This window comes from Ranitomeya variabilis, chromosome 2, assembly GCF_051348905.1.
Source record: "Ranitomeya variabilis isolate aRanVar5 chromosome 2, aRanVar5.hap1, whole genome shotgun sequence".
In the NCBI taxonomy this organism is placed as follows: Eukaryota; Metazoa; Chordata; class Amphibia; order Anura; family Dendrobatidae; genus Ranitomeya; species Ranitomeya variabilis.
The window spans coordinates 146,791,694-146,812,691 of NC_135233.1; the positions used below are offsets into that span (position 1 = coordinate 146,791,694).

A 20,998-nucleotide genomic window follows, 5' to 3' on the forward strand; every position below is an offset into this window, starting at 1 on the left:
ATATGTATCTCCTTTCTCAAGATCCAGGGGATAGATATTAATTTTCTGGAGATTTACTGGTCGTGTTGTCTAATGACTAGTAACATAAAGGCATAATTTACATTATCCAGTCACAGCAAGTCTACTGATGCATTATATTTTATTGTCTGATATACTTTAATGACTTGATTCTGGTTAAACCAGTACATCAGCAATACACTCACTCTAAACATAGTATTAAGATGACATACCATGTCAGACCGCAAGAGGTTAAAAACTGTAGCAACATGAGCCTCTTCCTTTTGTATGCCTGCCCTCTTTCGATCATTCTTGTTGCCTGTAAGCTTAAGAAAAGGGGAAAAACAATCTAAGATTGCTATTAGCAGCCCTAAGTCACATCACAATGGAGGGAAATTTGGAATTGGCTAAAAATTTACAAAAAGTATTTGACATAGCCAAGAACACTCCAAAGGAGGACCTGATATTTACTTACAATGGAGTGCTGTATCCGACAATGACATGTGATGTTGATACTTTTAAGACTATTGAAACACTTGAAGCACGGGAAGAGGATTTGATGTTGGTAGCATATCCCAAATGTGGTAAGTTCTAAGGTGACTTCTAGGTGACGGGTGAATCATTAATAACTTATAGCATAGCAAATAGTAATGTAAACAGTGGTTATATTATTGGGGGATAGATTAGGATTGCTATTCTTATAGTTTTGCTACATTTATTTTATTTTAGATTCTATCCAAAAAGGAAATTTCCAGCTTTATGTCAATAAAGTTTAATGACTGTGTAATTAAAAAGTTTTACATCTTTGTAGCACATTGCGTTTCAATTCCTCACCATTTTGTAGATCTTTGCTGTCAGTTAATTTTTATCTGCATGTAGAAGGTGTAAACCCAGTACATAGGTAGCCCTGCCCCCTCCTGATAAGCGGATACCATGTAAACAGAGATGTATTGTACTGTATAGTGATGGCAATTATCATCGAATGCCAAAAGGTTTCATAATTCTATCAAATTAGCTGCAGAAAATGGGTTATGTCAATATGTAATGGAAAATTTAGATTTGTTTAACCCCTTAACGACCAAGAGTATTTTTGGTTTTGCATTTTAATTTTTTGCTCCTCTTCTTCCCAGAGGCATAACTTTTTTATTTTTTGGTCAAAATGGCGGGACGAGTTGTACTTTTGAATGACACCATTGGTTTTACCATGTCGTGTAACAGTAAACGGGAAAAAAATTCCAAGTGAGGTGAAATTGCAAAAAAAGTGCAATCCCACACTTGTTTTTTGTTTGGCTTTTTTGCTAGGTTCACTAAATGGTAAAACTGACCTGTCATTATGATTCTCCAGGTCATTAAGAGTTCATAGACACCAAACATGTCTAGGTTCTTTTTTGTCTAAGTGGTGAAAAAAAAATCCAGTTTGTAAAAAAAAAAAAAAAGTGAGGGCTTATTTTTTGGGCGCCGAGCTGATTGTTTTTAATGATACCATATTGGTACAGATACGTTATTTTGATCGCCCATTATTGTATTTTATTGCAATGTTGCAGCGACCAAAAAAACGTAATTCTGGTGTTTCTAATTTTTTTCTCACTACGCCATTTACCGATTTGATTTCTTTTTTTATATTGATAGATCGGGCGATTCTGAATGCGGCGATACCAAATAAGTGTATATTTGATCTTTTTTTTATTGTTTTATTTTGAATGGGGCAAAAGGGGGGTGATTTGAACTTTTATATTTTTTCATTTTTTTAATATTTTTAAAAACATTTTTTTTAACATGCTTCAATAGTCTGCATGGGAGGCTAGAAGCTGTACTTGTCTGATTGCTGCAGCCCTGCTCTATGTATCAGAAATGCTCACTTGCTATGAACGCCGAACACTAGGTGGCGCTCATAGCAATTCAGCAATGACGACCACAGGAGTCTTCTCCTGACCCCGGGTTGTCATGCCAACCCATCAGTGAGCCACGGTTATCTGACCTGGGCACCGATGGGGGGAGGAAAGGACGCCCTTCCTGCGTTTCCATGTTAAATGCCGCTGTCAGAGTTTGACTGCAGCATTTATCATGTTAATAGCCGCGGGTGATTCACTATTTCACCCGCAGCTGTTCTGGGCACATGTCAGCTGATCAGATCAGCTGTCATGTCCTGGAAAAGGTGTGGTCCCACCGCCGTAGCCTGCGCCAAATGGGGGGAGGCATCCAGTGTTAAGGGGTTAAAGGGAACCTGTCAGCAATTTTGGCCGATAAGAGATATGGCCATCACCTTTCAGGGCTGTTATACAGCATATTATAATACTGTATATCTGCCCCCAACCTGTAAGAGAATAAAAATAAACTTTTATTATACTCACCTGCGGGGCGGCAAGTCTGATGGGTGTTGCTGGTCTTGGTCCGGCGCCTCCCATCTTCTTACGATCCCCATCATCCTGCTTGTTTCATGTTGATGACACGTCCATACAGTCTCCTTGGCACAGCGCTCCTGCGCAGGTGTACTTCTACCCTATTGAGGGCAGAGCAAAGCGCTGCAGTGCGCATGCGCCGGGGCTCTTTGACCTTTCCTAGCAACTGCGCACTGCAGTATTTTGCTCTGTCCTCAACAGGGCAGAGAAGTACGCCTGCGCAGGAGCATGGTGCCGAGGAGACGCGTCATCCACACGAAGCAAGCAGGAGGGCGGCATCGCAAGAAGAAGGGAGGCGCCAGATCAAGACCAGCGACGCCCTTCTGACAGAACCACCCCGCAGGTGAGTATAATGAAAGTTGTGTTTCTTCTCCTGCAGGTTGGGTTGGGGGCAGATCTACAGCATTATAGAATACTGTATATCAGCCCTGAATGGTGATGGCTGTGTCTCTTATCGGCCAAACCTGGTGACAGGTTCACTTTAACCGCTGCCTTTAAATGACCCTTAACCCTGAACCGCTGCCTTTAAATGACCCTTAATGGCCTGATTGGTAAGGATAACAAAGTTCTATACACACAGAATGATTGTTAATATGATTGTTCTGTGCAAGTCATATCACAAGACAAACTAGTGTTTTGCTCATTATTTGGGTGAGTAGCAGTATAGACAGACAGACCAATAATTGGGAAATGAGTATTACTAGGAAAGCTACTTTGCTAATTATTGGCTCATCTAAATGGATATTTAGAACTTAGAAACTAAAATATTCAATATTTTCTAAGTTTTATCAGAGCTTATAGTCCAGTTACAGGAAGACATTCCAATGTTCTGATAAGGAAACAATGCTGTTACATAACTCCTAATTGGAAACTGTCAGCAGGTTTTTGCTAGGTACTCTGAAGACAGCAAGGGATATGGGCTGAAACACAGAATTCAGTGATATATGTCATTTTAAGTAATTTCCCTTATCCACATTTGTTTGCAGGGCAATTATCCTGCTCTTAGCCGCTTGTTGCTTCCTTTTGCAGCCCCCTAACCCTTCCTTCGACCATTTTACAGAACCAAAATTCCGGTCCCCATTGGCTTCTATGGGTTTCGGGGTCAAGTTCTGGTACTCGAACTGCACTTTGGACTAAAGTTTGGCCGAACCCAATGAACCCAAACTACCACGAGTCCGCTTATCCCTAGTTGGGAGCACAATAGAGTAGAAAAACTTGTAATTGCAACCAATGGGGCATATGAGGCAGTTTCCACTACTAACTCACTCCAGAAAGGACATCACATCATAAAGATTTGAGCTTTGCCTAGATCCCTCTGATAGAACATTTTTTTAACTTAGTAAAAAGATATTATTTAAGCATCAATCTCCTAATACTTCTTTATTGATAAATTTAAAAATTCTTAGATTCCATCACTAATACAATGGGCAAATGCGTTTGGCTCAAAGACTTTAATGCAGAAATCATATTTTTTTATTATTTGGATAGAAAACATGTAGCATTACAAGCCTTCATGCATTCAGTCGTCGAATAGGAGAGATATTTGAGATATTTGCCTTGCTTCTGTCACTCGCCCTGCCGTTGCTCTTTGTCAGTCCTCTGGAGGCTTGTGGAGTCACTTGGGCTCATTGATGTCACCTCCATAGTGACACCTGATCATCAAACATTAATAACATTAGTGTAAGATAAGTCATTTCAAAACTGAAAATTGAATTTGCAAGAGGTTCAGGAACATCTGTAATGTGTTGGGTAGTTGCAGTCAATATGTAAAGATAATGAATTGTCCCATTATTCATAGGATCCAATTGGACTATATCACTATTACATTCCATTGCTTATGCTTTTTACAAAAAGGAACCTTCAGCTCTTATGCCATTGATTGAATTTAAAGCACCCGATAAATTTGAGGTACGTGCAAACTGTAAATATACATTTTGTTGGTATAGTACATGCAACTTTAAAGGGGCATTGAAAGGTATACTATATGTAGAAAAAAAGTGTATTTTCCTTTATGACATACTACATCTCTAGCCCTTTTCTTTGCCATGCTGTCATTGAACTGACGTGAAAATCATTTTTAGATATCAGAGAACCGTTCTGTTCACTGACAGCAGCTTCATAGTGAAGAAATAGTGACATAAACTACATTAGCATGCTTTCTGTAAAGTAAATCACAATCACTTGTGAGACCACTGTGGACCTATACTGCTTGTAGTGCAGCCAGAATTATTGTTGCTAATCTACATATTTTAGCGAGTCTTCAATGAAACACTCCACGTGGCACCAGCAATGAAGTTAGTGTGATGTTCTTAGCACCACGCCGGATCTCTGCACTGACAGGCAGGGCCTCCGGCATGTCAATTCACTCACCCATGCTGTGGTCGGTTATCCCCTTTCTTGTGCTCCGCATGCTTCCAGCAGAGCTGCCAGCCGGGCCTCTAGCCATGTCCTTAGAGCACGCGCGCGCTTCAACCCTCTTAAAGGACCAGCATGTGCACTTGCTATTTCCTCCCCAGCCAATGGCTGTGGGGCAGTATGTATGTATTGTTTCCTCCCCTTTGGGGAGGTGCCTGAGCAACCTTCCTGTTCTGCAGTCTAAGTTGCGTAAGGTTGCATACCAGTCCTTGCTGCACTCTGGTGCAGTTCCTGCCTGCTGCACTCTGGTGCAGATCCTGCCTGCAGCACTCTTGTGCAGATCCTGTCTGCTGCACTCTGGTGCAGATCCTGCCTGCTGCACTCTGGTGCAGATCCTGCCTGCTGCACTCTGGTGCAGGTCCTGCTTGCTGCACTCTGGTGCAGGTCCTGCCTGCTGCACTCTGGTGCAGGTCCTGCCTTCTGCAGTATGGTGCAGATCCTGCCTTCTGCAGTATGGTGCAGATCCTGTCTGCTGTGCTCTGGTACAGATCCTGTCTTTTGCACTCTGGTGCAGATCCTGCCTGCTACAGTCTGGTGCAGATCCTGCGTGCTGCACTCTGGTGCAGATCCTGCCTGCTGCACTCTGGTGCAGGTCCTGCCTGCTGCACTCTGATACAAGCTCTGCCTTCTGCAAACTCCACCTGACCCACCATCCAGTCTGTTCTTTTGGGTCTAGCTGCTGTGCATCCGTTGGTCAGTCCTGGAGTGGGACGTGATGTGCATCGGGAGCCAAGCCTAACCTCACCATCAGAGGCTCTAGTGAACAGTCCAGTGCTCGCTTAGTCATGCTCCTCCATGCTCTCCACGGTCCGATGCACAGTGGTTCCACAACCACGTCCGTGACAGATGTCTATAGAGGCAGCTCCTTTCTTAGGGCACATTTGCTGCCTCAAGTTCTAATCTAGTTCCAATCTGCATCCAAATCCATATCAAAATTTACAAATCCTACTTAAAGGGAGTCTGTCACCCCAAAAATCGTATATGAGATAAGGCCATCGGCATCAAGGGCTTATCTACAGCATTCTGTAATGCTGTAGATAAGCCCCCGATGTATCCTGAAAAGTAAGAAAAACAGGTTATATTATACTCACCCAGGGGCGGTCACGCTGCAGTCTGGTCCGATGGGCGTCGCGGTCCGGGTCCAGCGCCTCCCATCTTCATATACGATCACGTCCTCTTCTTGTCTTCCTGCTGTGGCTCCGGCGCAGGCGTACTTTGTTTACCCTGTTGAGGGCAGAGCAAAGTACTACAGTGCGCAGGTGCCAGGAAAGGTCAGCGTTGCCCAGCGCCTGTGCACTGTAATACTTTACGCTGCCCTCAACAGGGTAGACAAAGTACGCCTGCGCCGGAGCCTCGGCAGGAAGACAAGAAGAGGACGACATCGAATGAAGATAGGAGGCCCCGGACCGCGATGCCCATCAGACCGGACCACAGTGGGACTGCCCCTGGGTGATGCTCATGGGTCATGGATGTGTGAAACCAACTTTACTGATGGAAGCTCACATTGAGGAAAGCAGCTGATGCAGCAGCCATCCAGTACCCAACCCACTACAAAATAAATTACTGAGAGGTGTGGCTGTGCCAAGCCAGGGAGTGACTGCATCAACTGCTTTACTAAATTGTCACCACAGTCTCTTTATGGTTAATAATGCCATAGTCACACAGACACAATATTGCTGAAGGTAGGAGGTTTAAGATTTGGGGGTTAGTTTGTCAAACTCAATCTTTGCCCTGGTGAAGGAAAGATTTGCAGTACTTCTCAAGTTGGCGGCATCAGTCCAAGAGAGTCTAATTTGTATGGTAACCATTAGGTATCATGTCATAAACAGTCTTTGGCTATGTCTATGTTTTGGAGGTGTCTGCTAGTTCATCAGAAGTTGGTGCAGAATGACGGGCTAGAGGCTGTGCAGTGCGATTGAGCGTGGTGGAACATGATTGCTACTAATGCCTAACCCTTTTGGAGCTGCCATGTGAAATTTAGGCCAACATTAGATGTCTACGAATCACGGTCTATATGCAGACCATGGTGCATGGACTGACCACTGACAGCCTCATATATTCCTATGAGGACGCCTGAATTTGGCTTTAGAGATAAGAGTCCACAGAGAGGGGAAAGTGCTGAAGAATGTATCACACAAGTTATATTTTTGATATTACTCAAGTACCGATGACCTATTTTGAAGATTCACCTGAAATGATAGGCACACTTTTTTACATTATTTGATAGACTTGTGCAAACCCTATTGGACTGTTAAAAAAACCTAGAGAATATTAGTTTGTTTTATTTTTTTTTCTTTATAAATCAATAGAAAAAAAATTGTGATATATATTGCAAGAGAAATCCACTTCTTACTCCTCCTGGAATGATAATTCACTCTCAAAATTCTCAATTCATGGGTAAAATCTGTCCTTCATGAATAGGAGATGACAGTTGGTGCTCATAAAGGTCTATGGATAATGTTATTTCTGGAGAATTTGCCACAGAATACATTTGCCTCCGGTTCCTCCTTTCTTCAAAAAAAAAAATGTAAAAGTACCAATTGGCATCTCTTTTTCTAGAAATGGGAAAATTTGTTTTCACTGAATGCAGATTTTACCATTGAATTGAGAATGAAAAATCAGTCCAGGAGGAGAAAGCAGATTTTTTTGATAAGATATATTACAAAGTTTCTTGTTTTCATGTGTACTATTAATTTATGAAACAAGGATTAAAATTGTGATTATTCTTTAAGTAAAATTTAATTATTTTTTTTTTCAGAAGTTAAAAGTAGAATCTTCACCACGAGTTTTAGGATCGCACTTGCATTATGACAACATACCTCAACCATTTTTTGACAAGAAAGTAAAGGTAAACTTAGTCTCCAATCTGTTATACTAAAAATTATGTTTGCTGCCACATTTCTTCAGCAACATATAGTACACAAATTAGTAATGCAAAGTGTGTGAATTGCAAATTTATCTACACATGAAGCAGATATGAACGGGTTTAATGTGTATGGAGGCCCCTGACAGATGATGTCAGGGAAGATATGGATCCAGCAGGTCAAATTTCCTAAAGTCGATCCTTTTTGTTTTCTGTCAGATAAGCCTCCGCCAGAGATGTCTGGCAGAGGCTCTGTCAGAGAACATAGGAGCACTCAGCAGAGCGAGCATTACAGTATATAAGAGTCAGGCAAGAGAGCAGCCAGCCAAACATTCAGACAAACCATCTTATCATGTCCGCAAAGAGAAACGATACTTCTTGGATCCCGGTCTGACGCCTCTCAATCAGCCAAACCAGATCTCCACTTTGCACTGACGAGGGGCAGTACCCCGAAACAGTGTCTGCAAATTAAGATTCTGGTTTGGCTATTATCCTAAGTCATGTGACAAGGCTCGTTAAAGGGTCGACATTGACTTTTAGAATCGCTACTTCCAATAGGTGGCACTAGAGTTCTAGTCCTCTTCCTCTCTGAAGAGACAATTTGCATATTTCCCAGAGGAGCATTGCGGCTTTAAGTCTCCTCACCTCGACATGCTTATCATGTCACTCTCCGCAAGGAGAAACGATACTTCTTGGATCCCAGCCAAACCATCTGAAATGTATACTGGGCTTCAGGTTTATTGTATCACCTTTCATAAAAAGCAATAGGACATAGGACAACACACTGAGTAATTACAAAGCTGTAGGATATTTATATATATATATATATATATATATATATATATATAAACACACACAAATATATAAACACACACACACGCACACACAGGGTGGGCCATTTATATGGATACACCTAAGCAAAATTGGAATGGTTGGTGATATCAACTTCCTGTTTGTGGCACATTCGTATATGGGAGGGGGAAAACTTTTCTAGATGGGTGGTGACCATGGCGGCCATTTTGAAGTCAGCCATTTTAGATCCAACTTTATTTTTTCAATGGGAAGAGGGTCATGTGACACATCAAACCTATTGAAAAACAATGGTGTGCTTTGTTTTAATGTAACTTTATTCTTTCATGAGTTATTTACAAGTTTATGAACACTTATAAAATGTGTTCAAAGTGCTGCCCAATGTGTTGGATTGCCAATGCAACTCTGTTCTATCAGTTGTTTCAGATGCTGCACATCTCGTGCCAATCTACTTTCCAGGAAACTGTTCATGTAGAAATGCTCGGACCTGACACCCGAGATGGTTTCCTGGAAAGTAGATTAGTCATCGTGGGCCAGTTGAATGGGCACCAAGGTCTCCTGATCTGACCCCCTTAGACTTTTATCTTTGGGGTCATCTGAAGGCAATTGTCTATGCTGTGAAGATACGAGATGTGTAGCATCTGAAAGAACGGATACTGGAAGCCTGTGCTAGCATTTCTTCTGCGGTGTTGCTATCAGTGTGTCAAGTGTGGGAGATGAGGGCATTGACAATCCAACACAATGGGCAGCACTTAGGACACATTTTATAAGTGGTCATAAACTTGTAAATAACTCATGAAAGAATAAAGTTACGTTAAAACCAAGCACATCATTGTTTTTCTTGTGAAATTTTCAATAAATGATGTGTCACATGACCCTCTTCCCATTGAAAAAAATAAAGTTGGATCCAAAATGTCCGACTTCAAAATGGCCACCATGGTCACCACCCATCTTGAAAAGTTTCCCCCCTCCCATATACTAGTGTGCCACAAACAAGAAGTTGATATCACCAACCATTCCCATTGTATTTAGGTGTATCCATATAAATGGTCCACCCTGTATATACATATACAGTTGCATGTAAAAGTTTGGGCACCCCTGGTCCAAATTTCTGCTATTGTGAACAGTTAAGCAGGTGGAAGATGAAATGATCTCTAAACGGCATAACGTTAAAGACAATGTTTTTTTTTAATTTTAGCCATATACATATATATATAAATATATATATATATATATATATATATATATATATATTCATCTTTTAAATTTTAAACATTACAAAAAGGAAAATGGGCCGATGCAAAAGTTTGGGCACACTGCATGTTTAGTATCTAGTTGCACCCCCTTTTATAAGTATCACAGCTTGTAAATGCTTTTTGTAGCCAGCCAAGAGTCATTCCATCTTGTTTGAGGGATTTTCATCCGTTCCTCCCTGTAAAATTCTTCTAGTTCTATGAGATTCCTGGGTCGTCTTGCATGCACTGCTAGTTTGAGGTCTAGCCACATATTTTCAATGATGTTCACATCAGGGCACTGTGAGGGACATTGTAAAACCTTCAGCTTGCACCCTTTGTGGTAGTCTATTGTGGATTTTGATGTGTGTTTAGGATCATTATCAATTCGTGGAAGCCATCCTCTTTTCAACTTCCATATTTTTTACAGATGGTATTATGTTTGCATAAAGAATTGATTGAAATTTCATTTGATCCATTCTTCCCTCTACCACTGAAATATTCCTCTTGCCATTGGCTGCAACACAACCCCAAGCATAATTGATCCACCCCCATGCTTAATGGTTGACGAGTTGTTCTTTTCCTGAAATTCTGTGCCCTTTTTTCTCCACACATACAGAACCTCTGATCATTGTGGCCTAAAAGTTCTGTATTAACCTCATCGGTCCACACGACTTGTTTCCAAAATACATCAGTCTTGTTTAGATGTTCTTTTGCATAATTCTGATGCTGAATTTTATGGTAAGGACGCAGGAGAGGTTTTCTTCTGAATACTTTTCCTCGAAGACCGTATTTGCAGAAGTCTCTCTGAACAGTAAGGGTATGTTTCCACATTCAGGAAACGCTGCGTGTTTGACGCTGCGTAGAGCCACAGTGTGAAACACACTGTGTCCAGATGTTACAGCATAGTGGAGGGGATTTCCACTATGCGGTAAAACACGCCGGCGGCAGACCCGCGTAAACGGACATGCAATGCGTCTTGTCAGAACACAGAATGTCTGTTTACAATGCGGCGACACTCCATCGCAGCGCCATAAATTTATCATAAAACCACATCTAATGATTAGTCACATGTGTAGAAACTGCGTAAACGCAGCTTACTACGCATGTCCATGCCGACTCACCAGTCCTGCCGCCGGAAGTCCCTCGTCCACTACAGTTCTCGCGATAACTTATCTTATCGCGAGAACTGCCGTGCACGTGACCGGGAGTTATCTCCGGTCACTAGTCTGGTTCTCACAAACAGCTGATCAGCTGATTGTGAGAACGCTTCAGTGTAGGTGATCACTGAAGAGTTATCTCCGTGATCATCTACAGGCTCTGCTACATCTGGATGTCAGGCATCCAGATGTAGGAGAGCCGGACTCGTCTAGACTGTGTGCACATACAACATACAACATACACCATACAACATACACCATGCAACATACGTCGATGCAATATGCAACATGCGACATACAACATGTGACATGCAACATGTACCATACAACATGTGAAATGCAACATATGACATAGGACATGCGACATGCAACATACAACATGCGACATGCAACATACGACATATGACATATGGCATGCGACATACAACATGCGACATACGACATGCAACATACAACATGCGACATATGACATGCAACATGTCACATGCATCATGCGACATGCAGCATGCTGCATGCAACGTGCAACATGCGACATACCACATGCGACATGTGGCATATGACATGCAACATGCGACATACCACATGCGACATGCAACATACGACATGTAACATACTGTACATACATACAGAACATGCAACATTCATAACATACATGCAGCACATACAATACATACATATAGACATACAGTACATTAAACATAGAGAACATACTCACCATCACCTTGTCACCTTGATCCCCGAAGCCAGTGTCACCTGTAACAAATAATAAAATAATAAGCAAACAATATACTCCCTGATCCGGAGATATCCAATTAAAATGAGTGTCCCATGACGATCTCCAGTGGAGAGCAGCCACATCAGCTGATGTGACCGCTCTCAAGGGGCTCCAGGAATACAATGATGGGAGGTATCCTTCCACAAGGTATTCCCCACAATGTATTCCTCCACCCCTGTGAGAAAATAGTCCCTAGTCTCACTAGTGGCACTGCTGTGTGAGAAAATTCCCATACAGCTTTGACATAAAGTGAGACTCTGAACTAAGGTAACCTCAGTGATACGCTGCAGGAGCCATTGTCTCCTGTCAGTGTGTCACTGGAGGGCCTATAGAGCAGTGACATCACCCGATGTCACTGTTCTATAGGGGAGATCGTCATGGGACATTCGTTATTAATTGGACTACGGCGGAAAGTAAGCATATGGTTGGTTTATTGTTTTTACTTTTTTGCAGGTGCTCAAGTATGGCAAGTATGGTGAAATTAAGAATAATAAAATACTTTTTTCTGGCTGCCTTTATTTTTTTTTTACACTTTCACTACAATAGGATTAGTAATGGATAGGCGTCTTATTGACGCCTCTCCATTATTAACCGGGCTTAATGTCACCTTATATTAGCAAGGTGACATTAACCCTTTATTACCCCATATCCCACTGCTACAGGTGAGTGGGAAGAGAGGGGCTAAGTGCCGGAATTGGCACATCTTACAGATGCGCCACTTCTGGGGCGGCTGGGGGCTGGTACTTGTAGCCGGGGGGCCAATATCCATAGCCCCTCTCTAGGCTATGAATATCAGCCCGCAGCTGTCTGCGTAACTTTTCTGGCTATAAAATATAGGGGGACCCCACACCATTTTTTTAGGGTCCCCCTATTTTTATAGCCAGTAAAGGCTACGCAGACAGCTGCGGGCTGATATTCATAGCCTGGGAAGCTGCATGGGTATTAACCCCTTCCCAGGCTACAAACATCAGTCCCCCAGGCGCTGGCTTTCCCTCTCTGGTGCAGAAAATTGCGCAGGAGCCTACACCATTTTTTTTTCAAATTTATTTTTTTTTCAATTAAACATATTGCGTTTAAGGCCGGGGTTAATACCCGGCACTGTCGTGGGCACTCGGGACCGGAGCGTTCAGCTGCATAGAAATACATGCAGCCACACGCTCCGCTCCCGAGTGCCGGTGGCAGTGCCGGGTATTAAAGCAAGAGACTTGTGTGAGTTTCTCGTGAGTGTGACCCCGGCCTAACGCAGATTTTGTGTGAGTGTCTTTATTTATGGCTGGGATCACACATGCGAGAAACTCGGATGAGTCTCGCATCTTAATACCCGACACTGGCGCCGGCACTCGGGAGTGGAGCGTGCAGCTGCATAGAAATACATGCAGCTTCACGCTCCGCTCCTCAGTGCCGGCGGCAGTGCCGGGTATTAAGATGCGAGACTCGTCCGAGTTTATTGCTTGTGTGATCAATCTATCGAATGTATCTATCGTATCATCTATCGTCTGTATCTATCAATCATCTATTTATCTATTATCTATCTATCCTATCTATCTATTATCTATTTATATATTATCTATTATCTATCTATCGATATATTTATCTATCAATATATCTATATATAGATAGATATATTTATAGATAGATATATTGATAGATAGATACGATAGATGGATACAATAGATAGATAGATAGATATGATAGATACAATAGATGGATACAATAGATGTGATAGATAGATATCTATCGCATCTATCTATCGTATTCATCTATCTATCTATCTATCTATTTAACTATTATCTATCTATTATCTATCTATCAATATATCTATCGATATATAGACAAAAAAACACAGCAGCACATGTACATCAATCTAGGCCATGTGAAATATTCAATATGAATTATACTTCAAAAATATTTTTTTACAAATTTTTTTCAAAAAATGTTTTTTCATAAAACTTACAGTAATGAAGATTCTTAGCGCATAAATTGGCCAATTCATGTGTGCCCATCAACCACGGCAAGGTGATCTCCCTCTGATGGGTCCTACTCTACCGTACATGCCACTCTTGGGCCACCAGCCTACAACTATGGACAAAACATGTCACTCTGGGCTAAACCTACAATTTATGGGCAGGTAGAGCTGATTACCCTCACCTGCAAGGTCAATCGGATGAGTGCAAGATCAGTATGGATGCAGCCACATCCAATAACTAAATAGAGAAAAAAAAACACCTTGCCGTGGTTGATGGGCACACATGAATTGGACAATTTATGCGCTAAGAATCTTCATTACTGTAAGTTTTATGAAAAAACATTTTTTGAAAAAAATTTGTAAAAAAATATTTTTGAAGTATAATTCATATTGAATATTTCACATGGCCTAGATTCATGTACATGTGTTGCTGTGTTTTTTTGTCTATATGATGCAGCTTGCAGCTTTGCACGTGTTCACATTAGGGGTGCTGGTTGGTTTTTGTTTTTTTTCCTTTTTTTTTCTCTATCTATCGATATATCTATATATAGATATATTTATAGATAGATATATCGGTAGATAATACATAGATATATCAATAGATAGATAGATATAGATAAATACGATAGATAGATCCATAGATAGATATGATAGATAGATAGATAGATAGATACGATAGATATGTATCTATCTATCTATCTAGCTGTGTGTATATTCTTCAATAGAGTATGTAAATGAAGAGGTTGGACAAGAAATTACATCACAATTTTTGTTTTGTATATCTTTATTGAGCTTACAAAAACACACACAAATGCGCATGAAAAAATACATGAGAAACGCATCAAAAAATGCATGAAAAACCCAGGTGACCTGCCAGTGACCTCAGGTGCAGATTTGGTGCAGATTTTACCTGCGTCAAATCCTGATGCAATCCTGAACGTGGAAACATACCCTAAAACAATGTGCCACAACTGCAGAGTCTTCTAAATATTTTTGAAGGTCTTTTGCAGTCAAGCGGGGTTCTGATTTGCTTCTCTAGCAATCCTACTATCAGTTCTTACTAAAATTTTGCTTGGTGTCTTATACCTTATCTTGATCTCCACTGTTGGTGTTAACTGCCATTTCTTCATTACATTTTGAACTGAGGAAGGGGCAACTTGTAAACACGTAGCTATCTTCTTATAGCCTGATATAGCCTTATATGGCCTCCACCATTTTTTAGTTCTAGGCAGCTGCTTATAAGAACCCATGGCTGCTGTTTTTGGCACAAGGTTAAAGGACGCTGGGTTTTTATAAAACAGGAAAATTTGCATGACCTGGCATTTCCTAATGAGGATAGTGATAAAGTCATAACCCTAACAGGCTAATTAAGGTCTCAAACCTTGGTCACAGTTATCTGAGCAGTCAAATCTCCAAGGCTGCCCAAAGGTTAGCCTAGACCCATTTTCATACTGTATGACATTCCCTAGTTGAAGAGAACCTGTCAGCATGAATTTGTTTTGTGAAGTAAAGACATGGCTATAATGGGGCTGTAATACAGATTAAATTGATACCTTTAGTGAAGAAATTGACTTTCAGGTTTCTAATCTAATTAGATTTTGATGTACATGGGCTGAACTTTGCACTGGATCTTCTCATACCTCTGTGTTTTCTCGGCCCCTCTGCCTACTTCCGTTTTTTGAATAACAGGTCAATGCTGAGAGGAGGACAGTCATTCATAGACCGTAGGCAGGCGCAGGCACCTGAATATCAGAGACAGAGAGGAGACGACCTAGTACAGTTTAGCCCCTATGAATGAAATCTAATTGGCAGATAGCTTTAAATGTTGATTAAAGAAGATCCACAAAAGTGGATTATTTCACCAAATGAATCAATCTGTTAGGCTCAACTGGTGAGGTGGATCCTCCAAGCCCAAGTTTCAGGAGGACACACATGCCATGGGCATTGGTGCAGCACATGAGTAAGGCACACGGAACATGGACAGCTGAGAGACTGGAGACCACAGAGAGGCAGCTGGGATGCTGGAAACTGCAGGCAAGTGGGAGATGTCCAGGAAACTACGGACAGGCTGATGGAATTCAGGAAACCACAGGCAATTGGGAGATGACCAAGAGACCACCGCGAGGCAGCTCAAATGTTGAAATCTGCAGTCAAGCAGGAAATGTCCAGGAGACCACAGACAGACAGCTGGGATGCTGGAAACCCAGACAAGCAGGAGGTGTCAAGAAGAATACAGACAGGCAGCGGTGGTTTAAGGTGCATTGAGTCTTAGGCTACTTTCACACTCATCCGTCGGTATGGGGCCGTCGCAAATCGTCGGCCCGACGTACCGACGTACGTTGTGCTAATTAATCACAACATGGGGAGCGGATGCAGTCTTACGATGCATCCGCTGCCCAGTGTGATGAGCGGGGAGGAGGGGGCAGAGTTTCGGCCGCGCATGCACGGTTGAAAATGGCGGACTCGACGCACAAAAAAAGTTACATGTAACTTTTTTTGTGCCGACGGTCCGCCCAAACACGACGCATCCGTCGCACGACGGATGCGACGTGTGGCAATTTGTCGCAATGCGTTGCTAATGAAAGTCTATGGAGAAAAAACGCATCCTGCAGGCAACTTTGCAGGATGCGTTTTTTCTCCAAAACGACGCATTGCGACGTACGCCAGAAGACGCTAGTGTGAAAGTAGCCTTAGAGGCACTGAAGTCTTAATATCAAGACACAGGTGTTGTGATCTTTTTTTTCTTTAACTGTTTCTGTCCTCCGTAGTACATGCCTGCACAAGGCAATCTTGCCTTACGCAGGCATGTACTATGGAGGACAGAGAATGAACTTCAATCCAATATTGCAGCCAGCATGCAGCAAGCGGGTAAGGAAAGGGTGAATCAAACACCCGAAAACCCTGCCCCTATGGCTGAAAATTGTTCTCTCCAAATTCAGGTGACAGTGTCCCTTTAATAGATTAAGAGCAACAAGTAGAAAATGAGTAAAAGTGTCTGGTCGTTAATTTAAAAAAATACAGAGATCAAGGGGTTAAGTACTAGTTATTTATTATTTATTTATTTATTGTACAGGTCCTTCTCAAAAAATTAGCATATAGTGTTAAATTTCATTATTTACCATAATGTAATGATTACAATTAAACTTTCATATATTATAGATTCATTATCCGCCAACTGAAATTTGTCAGGTCTTTTATTGTTTTAATACTGATGATTTTGGCCTACAACTCCTGATCACCCAAAAAACCTGTCTCAATAAATTAGCATATTTCAACCGTCCAATCAAATAAAAGTGTTTTTTAATAACAAACAAAAAACCATCAAATAATAATGTTCAGTTATGCACTCAATACTTGGTCGGGAATCCTTTGGCAGAAATGACTGCTTCAATGCGGCGTGGCATGGAGGCAATCAGCCTGTGACACTGCTGAGATGTTATGGAGGGCCAGGATGCTTCAATAGCGGCCTTAAGCTCATCCAGAGTGTTGGGTCTTGCGTCTCTCAACTTTCTCTTCACAATATCCCACAGATTCTCTATGGGGTTCAGGTCAGGAGAGTTGGCAGGCCAATTGAGCACAGTAATACCATGGTCAGTAAACCATTTACCAGTGGTTTTGGCACTGTGAGCAGGTGCCAGGAAGCATGAAGTGCTCCAAAATCTCCTGATAGCTAGCTGCATTGACCCTGCCCTTGATGAAACACAGTGGACCAACACCAGCAGCTGACATGGCACCCCACACCATCACTGACTGGGTACTTGACACTGGACTTCAGGCATTTTGGCATTTCCTTCTCCCCAGTCTTCCTCCAGACTCTGGCACCTTGATTTCCGAATGACATGCAAAATTTGCTTTCATCAGAAAAAAGTACTTGGGACCACTTAGCAACAGTCCAGTGCTGCTTCTCTGTAGCCCAGGTCAGGCGCTTCTGCCGCTGTTTATGGTTCAAAAGTGGCTTTACCTGGGGAATGCGGCACCTGTAGCCCATTTCCTGCACATGCCTGTGCATGGTGGCTCTGGATGTTTCCACACCAGACTCAGTCCACTGCTTCCTCAGGTTCCCCAAGGTCTGGAATCGGTCCTTCTCCACAATCTTCCTCAGGGTCCGGTCACCTCTTCTCGTTGTACAGCGTTTTCTGCCACATTGTTTCCTTCCAACAGACTTACCATTGAGGTGCCTTGATACAGCACTCTGGGAACAGCCTATTTGTTGAGAAATTTCTTTCTGGGTCTTACCCTCTTGCTTGAGGGTGTCAATGATGGCCTTCTTGACATCTGTCAGGTCGCTAGTCTTACCCATGATGGGGGTTTTGAGTAATGAACCAGGCAGGGAGTTTTTAAAAGCCTCAGGTATCTTTTGCATGTGTTTAGAGTTAATTAGTTGATTCAGAAGATTAGGGTAATAGGTCGTTTAGAGAACCTTTTCTTGATATGCTAATTTATTGAGACAGGTTTTTTGGGTTATCAGGAGTTGTAGGCCAAAATCATCAGTATTAAAACAATAAAAGACCTGATAAATTTCAGTTGGTGGATAATGAATCTATAATATATGAAAGTTTAATTGTAATCATTACATTATGGTAAATAATGAAATTTAACACTATATGCTAATTTTTTGAGAAGGACCTGTATAGTGTGCAATTACAGTGTTATCTTTTTGGATAAATAATTTATGATTGTACATAAATGCACTGGTCCAAAGTACAGCATTGCACAAGATTTAGTTAGCATCACAAAATCCATTATTAACATTATACTAAATGTGGTCTTCTAGTCTTCTCAAAGATGAGGACCGGAAAAGGAAACGGCATCTTTGGTGGTTCCTCAAAATCAAGGTTTTGTAGAAATGCTTTTTTGTACATGATTTTATTTCTACAATATACAGTCATGGCCAAAAATGTTGGCACCCTTAAAATTGTTTCAGAAAATGAAGTATTTCTCCCAGAAAATTGTTGCAATTACACATTTTTGTGATATACTGTACATGTTTATTTCCTTTGTGTGCATTGGAACAACACAAAAAACAGAGAGAAAAGGCAAATTGGACATAATTTCACACAAAACCCCTAAAATGGACCGGACAGAAATGTTGATACTCTCATCTTAATATTTGGTTGCAAACCCCTTAGAAAGATATCTGCAATCAATCACTTCCTACAATCATCAATAAGCTTCTTACATCTCTCATTTGGACCACTATTCTTTTGCAAACTGCTCCACGTCTCTCATATTTGAAGGCGCATTCTTGCAACAGGAATTTCAATATCTATCCATGGGTGTTAACTGGGATTTAGATCCGGACTCATTGCTGTCCACTTCAGAACTCTCCAGCGCTTTGTTTCTATTCATTTCTGGGTGCTTCTTGAAGTATGTTTGGGGTCATTGTCAGGCTGGAAGACCCATGACCTAGGACGCAAACCCAGCTTTTTGACAGTAGGCACTACATTATGCCTTGCACATTTGTTTTTTGTAAACCGTGGTACTATATGTTTTACTAAAAAGCTCTATCTTGGTCTCACCTGGCTACAAAATGCTTCCCAGAAGGATTTTGGCTTACTCACATACATTTTGACAAACTGCAAACTGTCTAGCTTTTTATTTCAGCAAAGGGGTCCTCCTGGGTCTCCCGCATTAGTGATTAATTTAATTCAAATGTTGATGGATAGTTTGTGCTGACACTGATGCACCCTGAGCCTGCAGGACAGCTTGAGTGTCTTTGGGCTTTGATTGGAGCTGCTTATCCACCATCTGCACTATCCTGAGTTGTAACCTTTGATCAATTTTCCCTGATGTTTGCATTCACGGAGATTATCAAGATCTCTGGAAATGGACTTGTAACCTTGAGATTGCTGATATTTTCAATAATTTAGGCTCTCAAGTCCTCAGACACTTATCTTCTGCTCTTTCTGTCCTCAAAGCTTAGTGTGGGACACACAGACACACAATGCAAAGATTGAGTCAAATTCTCACCTTTTTATCTGGTTTCAGGTATGATTTTCATATTGCCTCACCTGTTACTTGCCACAGGTTAGTTTGAATGAGCATCACATGCTTGAAACAAAGTTGTTTACCCACAATTTTGGAAAGTTGCCAACAATTTTGATGTTTAGCTCAAAATTAGGTCCAATTTACCTTTTTTTTAATCTGTTTTTAGTGTTGTTCCAATATACACACAGAAAATAAACATGTGTATAACAAAACGTGTAATTGCAATAATTTTCTGGGAGAAGTACTTCATTTTATGGAACAATTTGAAGGGTGCCAACACTTTCGGCCATGACTGTATATATCTCCATACTTTCCTGGCATAGTGAATTGTCTGTTACCTGCATTCCAATGGCCAAAATGTTAAAATTCTAACCTCTTATATTTTCATTGCTATTTTGTATTGTACAGATGCTGGTGGTGTTTCGAAATCCAAAAGATACAGCCGTGTCACTTTTTCACTTCTACAATAACAACCCAATGCTTCCCAGCTACAATAGCTGGGATGATTTTTTCCCAGATTTCATGGCTGGTAAAGGTACTGTATTAAAAGTTTAACTTTTTACCAATTTTTTTTGTGCTTTGATATTTTTTACAATAAAACAGATATTGAAACAAGGATAGTGTAATAGTCAGGAAAAAGAAGTCCATTAATGAAATGTTCCAAACATTGGATAGTACAAGAGGTATAGGATTAATGAAAAAGGAGAGAAAGTTAAGAATAAGAGGTCAAAATTGAGTGCTTGTCCAAATCAAAGTGAGACGATGCAGAAGCAGCATGGGAGAGTGATCAAAATGAGGACAGAATACAAATACAACATGACAAGGTTTAGCTCTTGGACAATCAAATAGACAAGATAGTAAGATGCTCTCTCACCCCAATATCCTGAGATTAAACATTCCTCATGTTGCAAAAGGAGAACAAGTTCTGCTCAGCATTAAATGTTGTGTTGAATGTTCTTTTTTAGTTTAGCATTTACAAATTTCTGCCCTGCATAGGCATTTGTTTGATTGCAAGTTAAAGAAAGAGTTTAGCTTCTAAGAGTCTAGAGGTATACCTGCGGACTGTGTGATATAGGAGGGTTCCCATAAATCTTTGTATAGATTGTGCTCAGTAATTGAATATTTAAGGGACTAAACTCAAACCCTGTGTTTCTTGGCACCAAGGAACGAATACAGGCTATGTGTCCTTAGGAGATTGGAAACCTCTCAACAATTGGAGAGTAGCCACATAATTCATAAGCTATTCTACTCGAAGCCTGTCCTTTAATGTAATATGGATGTAACAAGTAGAGTGAATATGTTCAGAAATGACCGAATTTGCCATATTCGTGCCATATTGGTACCCTATCCGTGTCGAATTTATGTCCGAAGATCGTTTCCGAACATATTTGCT

General features: G+C 41.2%; 1 protein-coding gene across 1 annotated transcript in view; it reads left to right on the plus strand.

The window, feature by feature from the left end:
• The first annotated feature begins 289 nt into the window (after positions 1–289).
• The window catches only part of LOC143804704 (sulfotransferase 6B1-like), a 31,042-nt gene continuing 10,333 nt past the window's right edge, over positions 290–20,998 (plus strand). The window contains exons 1-4 of the mRNA XM_077283066.1: positions 290–581; positions 4,195–4,304; positions 7,570–7,659; positions 20,014–20,140. Of these exons, the coding sequence (XP_077139181.1) occupies positions 383–581; positions 4,195–4,304; positions 7,570–7,659; positions 20,014–20,140 (526 nt within the window). The 5' untranslated portion in view covers positions 290–382. The remainder of the gene's footprint in view (positions 582–4,194; positions 4,305–7,569; positions 7,660–20,013; positions 20,141–20,998) is intronic.